An 11061-nucleotide genomic window follows, 5' to 3' on the forward strand; every position below is an offset into this window, starting at 1 on the left:
TTTGCAGCTATATAAATTTCACTATATAATTAAGTTATTATTAGCAGCTTAAAAAAATACAGTAAATGGAAAAAAAAACTTATTATTAACATGTATTTTAGTCATAGAAATCTTGGAGCGTACAAATATAACAAATTTTAAACATATGAAAAGTTTACAATATTATTAACATTATCCTTCAGAAAAAAATTATATGAAAATTTAAAGGAGAGTGTTATATGACAAGACAATTGGGTCGATACTGATAGAAATTTAAAATACTATTAATTTATCTCGTGCTATACTTTGAAATAATTATTTGAAAAGTTTAGGAAACAATTTTTTTTCATAATAACATGTAAATGATGTCATTTATATAAAAAATAATATCTTATAGAAAAGAACGTTTAACAAACGGGAAGGGGTAAATTAAATTATCTAAACTACTTCTAATTAAAAGAACACAAGATGAGATCATAAAATTTGGATAATTTAATTTAATTTTTAACTTTCAAATAAAAAAATATATATGATACAAGAACATGTTTTATGTGGATATAGTACTTAGAAGATATTAAGAGTTTCAGTGGTTAATGGGTCTTTTTGTATTGTGTTGTCTATACAAAGATATATATTTTTAAAAGGTTGACTATGCGACATATAATCAGTTACTTTGGAACGGGTACTTTAATTATTTTGGATATTTTTAAAAACAATTAAATATTTTTTTGGATCATTTTAACTAACTAAATAAAAAATAAGTACTCAAGGGGATATTTGTGGTGAAAGAGATGGTAAAAGTAAGGAATATTTGCTACCTAAGTAGTTATGATTATTAGGGAAATCATTTTATGTAATAATAAAAGTAAATAAAATATTGCCCTATCTTATACCATCTCGATATTTATAGAACAAAATCTCTACTTTGGAATAATTATATGAAAATTTTAGGAAACATTTTTTAATAACATGTAAATGATGTCATTTATATAAAAGAAAATATGATCTTATAGAAAAGAACGTGTAAGAAATGGGAACAGGTAATTCAAACAATAAAAGTAATTATCTAAACTATTTCTAATCAAAAAACAAGATGAGATCATAAAATTTGGATAATTAAATTTAATTTCAACTTTCAAATATAAAAAATGGATACGATATAGGAACATGTTGTATGCCGAGATAGTACTTGGAAGACATTAAGAGTCTCAGTGGTTAATAGGCCGTTGTGTATTGTGTTGTTTATACGAAGATATATATATTTTTAAAAGGTTGACTATGCGATATGTAATCAGTTACTCTGGAACGGGTAATTTGAAAATTTTGGATATTTTTGAAAACAATTAAATAGTTCATTTTGAATAATTTCAGCTAACTAAATAAAAGTAATTATTTAACGGGGAATTTGGGTATCCTGTCTAAATTTTTTATCCACTCTCTATTAATAAACATCGTCTAACGAGTAATCACATATGGGACGGTACATGGAACAAGACGAAATGGAACAGTACAAATTGGATGGGAGGGGATGTATTTCCCGCTCTAAAGTACATACGTCTAGATTATATACACACAATAATCCAAATTAAAACCAAACTGAAATATAATATTATGATTTAATACCAATATTGTACAAATACTTAATTGATGTATTTAAAATAATAATATTCTAACTTAATTTTATGAATTTAAATTTTATATACAAAATATTTTGCCCGTGCTGTAGCACGGGTTACTACCTAGGAAGGTCAGTCTCTCTCAAGGTCAATCTTTCGATTTTATACATATTAATATCAAGGTCAGTCTCTCTCAAATGTTGGTTTATACTTGCCTAGACTTGTTTTCTCTCATGGTCAGCTATATGTAGCGATGTTCCATGTAAGCAGTAAATCAGGATTGAAAATTCTCATTATTGACCCAAAAGAAAACAAGAAATGTCGTCTTCAAAGAGGTTTTCCAAAACATTTGATCCATCTTCATGCATACCTTTGTAAGACTCTGTTTTTACTTTGTTTCCATTCTTACAAAATTAATTGCTTTGGTCTTCGTTTAAATTATTTGATCATATATAAATATTTTTTTTTGCAGGTTTTCTTTATATTTTCACCTATCAGATAAATTTCTAAAATCTTACTATTCATGTACTCCACCAAATAAGTTTTATCCCATATAGACATATTGAGTTTCGTTTATTTAATTTATTACATATATTTATTATATTTCATATTCTACTACGATATTATTTCTAATTATTTAACCATGTATATATATATTATATATAATATTAGAGAAGTTTAATAACTTAGTACATTCATTATATTCGTTAGAAATCTTTAAAAATCTAATTGAACAATATCTTTAGTTTGAAGAAATTACAATAAAATATACACATTTATAGAAACAAAAGCATAAGACAACAACTAATACAGGAGAATACAGTACAAAGATTATTAGATACGGTGTGGAATAGGGAATAGAAGTCAGAGCTAATTAGGCTGTAGAGATGAAGGTTTGTGTCAGAGTCAATATCCTGCTCACTGAAATTAAATGTCAAAAATAAATACATAGTACCAATAATATGTTGAAAATGTGTAATAATCTAAATATAACTAATACAATATTATTAATTTCAAATTATAATAAACATATTGGCCCGTAGCACGGATTACTACCTAGTTGAAGTATAAGTTTAACATATAGATACAGTTACAATAATCTGTTTCTAATGCCCAATTCAAATTTTAATTTTGCTTTTTCATTGTATTAGACTATTAGAAATGGAATCGAAAACAGCAAAAACAATGGTAAAACCCTCATAGTGGAAATGCAATTTCTTAACTGTTTAATAGGATTTTGTTTGTACAAGCAAACACACAAATGAAGATGTTATACTATTGAGTAAACACAATAGGTACCGTTTTGAGCAAATGTTTTTTGCACACTGGAGAAAAAACATAGAGAAAAAAAGCTTCAGAGAGACCATATGGACACATGCAGTTTCAGAAACAGGTTTATTTGGCTTCATCAGCCTTTCGGGTTCACCGCCGCTTGACTCTGGTTCAAACCATACTGCCAAGAGAAAAAATTCACAAAGGAACCGGTTAATCAGCAACAGAATCACAAAGCCTTATCCGATCTGTGAAAGTATCAAGAGCCAAAAAAGAAATGATCGGTTTTACCTTTTCTCTGATTCGGGAGCTCCAGTTTTCAATCTTGCTTGACCCACCAGACGCTTGGTTTCCTTGTGGACCAAGAAGTGGGTCATAAGCTCTAACCCTGGGGTTCTCATAACCTTCTTCTTCGTCAAGCTCGGGTTTCGGGGTTGAAACCATAGCTCTAAGAACCATGGCTAGTAGCAACGACAGTAGCTGAGAAAGAAAAACACAAGAAAGAAAGACTCATGTTTTGTCCTTGAACTCTCTACAAGCAAATATACATCATGAAAATGCTCAAAGTTAAAAAGGACTGGTTTGAGTTACCTGGACTGCTACCACAGCAATCCCGACCCATTTGCAGATATCGATGTTTTCTTCAATGAAGGCCCTAAGACTACTGAGTTCTCCAGTTGGATCATACGGAAGATCCTACAAAACACAGATTCTTAACAGTTAGAAACAAGTCAAGGACACAAGAAACAAAGTTGGAACATAAGAATAATCTCACCTTTTCCCAGTGACGATCAATAGCGATGTATGCAACAAGTGCAGCCTCTAGTAGAATGAGCAGAGTTTTGAGAATAGAGTACTTAAAAACTGTCAAGGAGAAAACCTCAACAAAACCATTTCCAATAACTGTCATGAATGAAGTTTAACTAAACATGATCTATAAACAGAGATAGGAAAAAAAAGTAAAGGTCTCTCTGGATAAGGATACAAAACACAAGCAACAGCCATTGATAGCTTCAGCTGCTATGAAACCAATGAAGGTAACAATACATACCAAAATACCAACCGCCATGAAAGAGTAGATGAACCTGTAGTACAATAATAATAATCATGACAGAAATCGAATCAGCTGAAGACACAGACAGACAGTAAGAAGAAAAACCAAACATAATAAAAATAAGCAAAAGCTCCTTCAGCATCAAACTGTAGCTGAGCTAAAAAAACTAGTCATCTTCAAGCAATTTAAAGCTTGCCCTTTTGTTTACTTGATTAGTAATAGAGAAGAAGTAAAAGTCCAAGCTTGAGCTGAAACTATCAGATTAACGAACTACACAAGTCCACAGCAAGATCATGCTAAAGTGACAAGAATCTAATTAAAGCCCTGAAATTTGGAAACTTTTGAGTAAAAAACCCTAAAATTGGAAACTAAAGTAAAAAACAAGAGTAGTACTACCATGGAGCAGGAAGATCCAAGGAGCGTAGGTTAAAGCCATGATCACCACCACTAGACCCGAGAACGATACTAGCCATGAAATCAATAGGATTCTTCAAGGGTTCAGAAACCTTAGGAATCTCAATCCCGGAGCTCGATGAAGCTACCGGAGGCGGGTCCACGGGTAGGTGACGGTTGTATTCATGGAGCATCCATATAGAGTATATAATGATGGAAACACCGATGAAAGCTTGAACAAAATTGAGGATCTTTAGACTAGTAGCAAACGAAACATGGCAGCAATTACGCCTCATATTTTTTTTTTGCTCAAGTTTGATTTTTTTCGGAAGATAAAAGAGAGAAGAGCCGGAGAAAACTTTTTCAATGGTGGTGGTCTTTATCCTGTAAAGGTGTCACCTCTGTTCTGTTGTTGTTTTTGTTTTCTTATAAAAAATTAAAATATGAAGTCATCGCTTGGATATTATTGTTATTATTATTAATTTTTTTTCTTTTGACATCAAGCTTGGATATTATTGTTGTGATTCAATTTTTTTTTGTGTGTTTTAATTAGCTCTTATCTGATACTCACATTGGAGTGTTTTTAAAAATTTTGATTATTTTGTTTAGACTCCTCTAAACTTGTGTTTTTAGCTGCAGTGTGATGATGATTTACATGATTACTAGGTTCGGACCTGCACTTACATGCGGGTTGATTTCAAAAACTAAGTTTGCTATCATGTTTATAATATATTACGTATGTGTGGTTATGTTTGTAAATGTTTTTTAAAAACATTATTTGATTTATTCTTAATTCGGGTTAGAAAAAATAATTATTAGATTTATTTTTGTTATTTATAATGACACATCTATATTAATAAAATTTGGTATGTTTATTTCAAGACAAAAAAAAATAGTAAGAGAAATATGGTGTATCATATGCAATATTTGATATTTTAAAGTTGAAATTAAGATTTTCATCTAATTTTATGATTTTGTCTCGTTTTCTTTATTTTTCGTCATGTTTTTTAAACAAAATTTTTGTAAATTGAATTACTCGTTGTCCTCTCTTGACCAATCGTTCTTTAGTTACCATAAAATTTGGACCGACATGGCAATAGACTCAAATCAAATGTAAATTGGATTTTTGAATGGTTAATTTTTATTAAACCTATGAACAGTCAAATCAGAGAAAATCGTAAAAAAAAAAACTTTCCAAACAAGGTGATGTAAATTTTCAAGCAGGTCAAATTTGCCCCGGTAAGCAAGTTGATGAACTAACTATCCAAATTATTTGATTTCATCCCGTCACCCAAAATTCTCTTATCGTATTTTACCATAATAGTTTAGATAACGTTTTTGTATATTCTGAATTACCAGTTTCAGTTTTGTATTCATTTTCTTATCCAAATATTTGATATATATATATATATATATATGTCAATGAAAATTTTCAAATATATTACCAATCTGTCACATCTTATATATATATATATATATTTCTCTCAAGCAGTGATATTAAACTCGGACCAAACTGGTTGGGCAGAGCGGTCTAACCGCGACCTGGTTGGTGTTCCAGTCTGGTGATATACGTAAATCACGACTAAGATCCAAAAACCGTGGTTAAACCGGATCAACAAATCTTTGGAACCTAATTTTCATGCTAATGTGGAACTGTTATTTATTGGACGAAGCATCTAGTTCTTTTTTCATATAATCTGATGTGGGACTCGATGTAACATTTCTAAAATCAAGGGTAGTTTTGTTTTTTATCTCTTTTTCCGTTATTCTGTCTAATTGTTTGTCTAATTAAAAAGAAAATCATATTTTTCAACATGAATCTAGAATTTCCATTTAAGTATTTGAAGTATAATCCATGTATGCTACAATTATAAATAAATGAACCTCTTCTTGAAAATTCAACTTTGTTTAATTTAATTTTCTATTATTCAATTACTCAGTTCATACTTCATAATATATGTTTGATCCCTATATTTATGCTCCATGGAGCATAAATGATCCATGTATGCTTCTAATTTATTATGACTATGAGTTTTTATTTTTAATGGATTATAGAGATTAGTACCTCCTTGGCATTTCAAAATTTCTAAGGAGCATAATTTTTTTTTTTACTCGGTGGTTTAATTTTTTTGGAAATTCTTGGTTTCCCTCATGTTTTTTCCAGTCTTTGTCTGTTCTCGTTTTGGAGTTAAAGTAAGACATAAATGAGACCTTTTTAATTTTCAGACCAATAAAACCAAATCAAATAAGTTTAAATATATACAATTTCGAATTTAGTTGTTTAATATTATGGAACCAACTTTAAGCAATTTCCAAAATCTCGCAATTATACATTGGTATTTTTTTGACGATTACGAAGAACTAAAAATTGTATAAAATCATTGTTATATATAGTTTAATAACGGGTTTAACTCTAACTTTTTCTATATTTTAAAATTTTATAGAGTTAAAATATTAATAATACTTAATTATTTATAATAATTTAAATATCTATAATAATTTAAACATTCTATAAATTTTAAATATTTATAATATGTGTACCTTTCAAAATTTTCAATATTTATAATATTTGAAACTATTTAAAAATAATTATTTTAATATTTTAAATTTTTGAAAAGTTTTAAATAGACTGAAATAAAAAACCAGATTAACTTTTAAATTTATCAAGACTCTTGCTCCTTCGTAAATGAAAAGAATATAAATCCTATTTATAGTGTGTTGAACCATATTCCAATATATTCAGCCGATGTGAAATTCTACATACATTTTTTCTATATCTTTTTATATATAATCAAATTAAATTTGTTTACATATATAAAATTTCGAGTTTTAATTCCTTCCATCTATACTAAATATAAGTAATTACTTTAATTTGTTAAGAAAATATTACAAAATCTAAACTAAATGATTATTTGTTTTTATTTGTTTTTATTAAATTGATTTGTTGTTTCCGTAAATATCTCACAATATAAAACCAAATCAAATATGTTTACATATATATATAATTTCGATTTTAATTTTTTGATTATTATGGAAGCAAACTTTAAACAGCTGCCAAAAATATTGACTAATTATAGGTTCTTTTTATATGACATTTAGAATTAAATGTCCATTTCCATTTATATCAAACGAAATTGATTAAATTTATTTATTTTTAAAATCTGTTTGGATACCCATTTATAACTGATCCGTTTAATCACATTATTCCGGGTCAAACCTGAGACCCTCGCATTTGTCCAAACCTGAGACCCTCGCATTTTCAATTGGACAATAATCTCTAACTCTATGTCTACTTAATTAAAATTGTTTTCCTTTTAATAGTATAGATGATATTTGCGAATGTTAATAGTATAGATGATATTTGCGAATACTTTATGCAGCATAAATTTTTTATTTTTTGGTTTTGTTTTGCAAAGCTTATATAGTCTCTGCTCATTGCAACAATTGACAAAGACGAGGCTATTTTAAACAACTAACGTTTCTTCTTCTTAATTCATAATTCTGAACATAAGAATCCAGAAGACAAAAAAAACAAAACCAGAAACGTAGATAAATCCTAAGATAGATAACAAAAGAAGACGGAGGCATTGCATGTCCATTTCGAAATCCCCACGGTTAAAAACCAAAAAGAAAAAGATAAATCCCAAGATAGATAGATACCAAAAGAGGCATTGCATCTCCCACTAAATCCACGGTTAGAACATATACATCCGTCTAATTGCACGTCTTCTTAGATGGCTTGGGTAAAAACAGAGGCCACTTCCTTCACAATGTCAGACTTCTGCAAGAGCAGTTCAAATTCCTTGGCCTCCACCAACTTCAACTTGTCTTCAATTCTCTTCTTAGTCTCCATTGGCACCTTGCTCCATTTGTGCTTCACAGAACACTCATCCACACCACCTAGACTCACAATAGAGGGAACCAGAAAAGACTTGTCAAACAAAGCTGATGACTCAGAATCTCCATCAAGAACCACCACTTCCTTATCTTTTTCAACCATATCACCCTCAAGTTTCAAAGACCCATTAGCCTTAACAACCGCAGCAGATTCAAGAACCATCCCATCAGATCCCAACACTTGCACCTTTTCATCTTCAACCTCCAGCTTCTTCTTCTTCTTCTTCTTCTTATTCTTCTTATCAACCTGATTTGATATCACAGGCACAGGAGGCGACTTAACAGCAGGAGCAGAATCAAGTAGAGCCATCCCATCATCAGATCCCAACACTTTCATCTCCTTATCTTCAACCTCCAGTTTCTTCTTCTTCTTCTTATCAACCACCTTATTTGATATCACAGCCACAGGGGGAGACTTAACAGCAAGAGTCACAGCCACAGGAGGAGCAGAATCAAGAAGAGCCATCCCATCATCAGATCCCAACACTTGCATCTCTTCATCTCCAAACTCCAGCTTCTTCTTCTTCTTCTTATCAACCTTGTTTGATATCACATCCACAGGAGGAGACTTAACAGCCACAGGAGGAGCAGAATCAAGAAGAGCCACACCATCATCAGATCCCCAAATACAACTAGCCAATTTGAAACATTTCACATCATGGGGTTTCAAAAAAGACCTCGAGTCTTTACCCTTATTATAGTACTTGTTCTTCAAAGACCTAATCTTCTCAACAAATTGGGTTTTAGTAGCATCAAAGCTTATAGAATCCTTGGTTACGAGGAAAAACCCATTCATATCATCATAAGGACTTGTACCTTTCTCAGCTTTGAAACGAATCATCCCTTGTAAGAGAGAGATCTCATCATCTTCACTCCATATTCTCGCAAAAGGAGACTTCTGAGAAAGCGTCTTGGCTCGCTTTGCATGTTCCTCGTTCGCTTCTTCACTCGCTCGCTTCTTCTCAGATCCGGAACTTGGAGCAGCAGCGGCGACGGTGGAAGGAGTTTTTAGGGGTTTAGGGGACGGATCTTTGGGTTCGTCGGAAATGGAGAGCTGTTGTTGTTGTTGTTGTTGTTGTTCCTGTTCTTCTTCTTCCCCAGATGATGAGCTCTCAACCTCTTCTTCATCTCTTGAAGAAGAAGCTGTTGGTGGATCTTCCAAAGGGTTGAGAACCTTCTTCGCCATCGGAATTCTCAAGACAACTTTTTGCTTTTTTTTTTTTTTTAACTTTGTGCGGAAATGAGAAAGAAGAATCTGAAGAGTTTCTTTAATCATATATAGCGTAAATAAATGGGGTTTGCTAATTGGGCCATGCTATTCGGCCCATTAATCTATTCGAGCAGCGGGAAGACTTGTTGGGTTGCGTAGAGCGATTCTCACTTCTCACACACACTCACTCAAGACTCTAATTGTGTTTTTCGTCTTTGATGATGACTCCCCCTACGAAAGCTCCATCTCTTGCGTTTCTCTGCATCAAATCCCTCAAGCTTCAGCTCTTACAAAGTAATTTTACACATTCCACAACTAAAAATCTCAGTTTGATTCTTGCTTGCGCCGATTTGATTCTTTTCAAAATATATTGATTTTGAGTTTGGGGTTTTTTTTTTTTGTTGTCTAATTCCTGGAAGGCGATAATACTCCAATTCCAGATTTATACGAGCTTCCATCGGAGTTGCTTGAAGGTCTTGTCGGTCACTTGCCTGCACTTGCGTTGCGTAATTTTCAAATCCACATGTCAGTAATTTTCAAAGACGACGACGACTCTCTCTTTTGGTTTAATTTTAAGATTATTAGCTTAGCTTTGCCTTAGGGTTTAGGAATTGGATGAAGATGATGATACTATTCATAATCTGATTTACATTTTTTTTTTTTGTCCTTTTCTGGAGAATTGGTATAGGCCGTTCAATTGCTGCTTGGATAGTTATGAATCTGGAGATGATGATTGCTTGATTAATAATGGGAGAAAACGTGCAAGGTTTTATTATTTCTTCCTTTTTTTTTTTTNTTTTTTTTTTTACTTTTTTGATTAATTTCGAAGACAGACTGAGAAAGATGTATATTACATCTGCAGAAACGATGTACTTGGTAATTCTTGGAAGGTGTTGTTTGAGCTGCGTTGGCCTGAGTTCATTGACCATCTCGAATCACCAGCTGAATGGCAACACCTTTACTGGGAGAAGCATCTGCAAAAGTATGCCAATTTGTTTGTTTTTCTTTTCTTTTTTATTGATTTCACTTCTTATTGAGTTTTATGTTAATCCTCCGAGTAACAGTTGTGTTGATGAAGCAGCTGAGGTAGCTCTGCGTCCCACATTTAGTGGTCGGATATGTTCTATTAATGTATCAGGTAGGTACCTCTTGTTCTCTCAAGTTCTTTGGATGGAATTGTCATTTTTTTGTATAAGAATCACTGCTATTCAGTTTTGTCGTATTTTTTTCTGTCGTCTCAGATAACATATTGAGATACATTTGCCATGAAGACCACATGAGTTTTCAAAAATGTGTCTGCAAAGAACTATCTTTTCATTTGCAGACTTTTGGACCGTATCTTAGGTTGAGTAACTTTTCATGTTTCTCTGATTATTATTATTCGTTCCAAAGCCTCGCACGTTCCTTGTATTTACAGGCACACACACACTGTATTACTCTCTCAGCTTGTTTAGGTTTTTTATATTGCTCATGACTGGTTTGTGAGTGGGATATCTGGTTTGGACTGATTTAGCACTCTATCATACTTCTGCTTCTTTGCGTTCATTCTTACCCTGTTGCAGGTGTCTGAGGCTTCTCAATGTGCTCTGCGTTACTGAAATTTCTGTAAGTAATTAAACTATGCTCTGACGTTTTGAAGT

General features: G+C 31.8%; 3 protein-coding genes across 6 annotated transcripts in view; 1 reads left to right on the forward strand and 2 right to left on the reverse strand.

The window, feature by feature from the left end:
• Positions 2782 to 4729, reverse strand: LOC104766815 (tetraspanin-18). The gene is made up of 6 exons (XM_010490776.1): positions 4318 to 4729; positions 3853 to 3952; positions 3643 to 3723; positions 3459 to 3563; positions 3159 to 3347; positions 2782 to 3048 (listed from the first exon to the last, which is right to left on the reverse strand). Exons 1-6 carry the CDS (start codon positions 4608 to 4610, stop codon positions 3004 to 3006), a joined length of 813 nt encoding a protein of 270 aa, XP_010489078.1. The 5' UTR covers positions 4611 to 4729; the 3' UTR covers positions 2782 to 3003.
• On the reverse strand, positions 7775 to 9448 carry LOC104766816 (probable transcription factor At1g44810). Its single transcript, XM_010490777.1, has one exon. The coding sequence runs from the start codon at positions 9395 to 9397 to the stop codon at positions 8045 to 8047; it is 1353 nt and encodes a 450-aa protein (XP_010489079.1). The 5' UTR covers positions 9398 to 9448; the 3' UTR covers positions 7775 to 8044.
• The window catches only part of LOC109124797 (NACHT, LRR and PYD domains-containing protein 5-like), a 5009-nt gene continuing 3539 nt past the window's right edge, over positions 9592 to 11061 (forward strand). The window contains exons 1-7 of one of the 4 annotated variants that reach the window (XM_010490779.2): positions 9592 to 9715; positions 9841 to 9946; positions 10110 to 10187; positions 10284 to 10403; positions 10486 to 10559; positions 10663 to 10765; positions 10984 to 11026. In XM_010490779.2, the coding sequence (XP_010489081.1) occupies positions 9640 to 9715; positions 9841 to 9946; positions 10110 to 10187; positions 10284 to 10403; positions 10486 to 10559; positions 10663 to 10765; positions 10984 to 11026 (600 nt within the window). In that variant the 5' untranslated portion in view covers positions 9592 to 9639. Of the gene's footprint in view, positions 9716 to 9840; positions 9947 to 10098; positions 10188 to 10283; positions 10404 to 10485; positions 10560 to 10662; positions 10766 to 10983; positions 11027 to 11061 lie in introns of those variants that run through there. The other 3 variants (XM_019240579.1, XM_010490782.1, XM_019240580.1) reach the window with 3 other exon arrangements.

Source organism: Camelina sativa, chromosome 19 (genome assembly GCF_000633955.1).
Source record: "Camelina sativa cultivar DH55 chromosome 19, Cs, whole genome shotgun sequence".
Taxonomy (NCBI): Eukaryota; Viridiplantae; Streptophyta; class Magnoliopsida; order Brassicales; family Brassicaceae; genus Camelina; species Camelina sativa.

Bases quoted from the DNA above. Each gene is read 5' to 3' on its own strand.
- LOC104766816 (XM_010490777.1), bottom strand. From the start codon at position 9,397: ATGGCGAAGAAGGTTCTCAACCCTTTGGAAGATCCACCAACAGCTTCT.
- LOC104766815 (XM_010490776.1), bottom strand. From the start codon at position 4,610: ATGAGGCGTAATTGCTGCCATGTTTCGTTTGCTACTAGTCTAAAGATC. The intron at 3,564-3,642 runs GTGAGATTATTC...TGTGTTTTGTAG, and splicing joins TTGATCGTCACTGGGAAAAG to GATCTTCCGTATGATCCAAC. The intron at 3,348-3,458 runs GTAACTCAAACC...TTTCTTTCTCAG, and splicing joins TTGCTGTGGTAGCAGTCCAG to CTACTGTCGTTGCTACTAGC.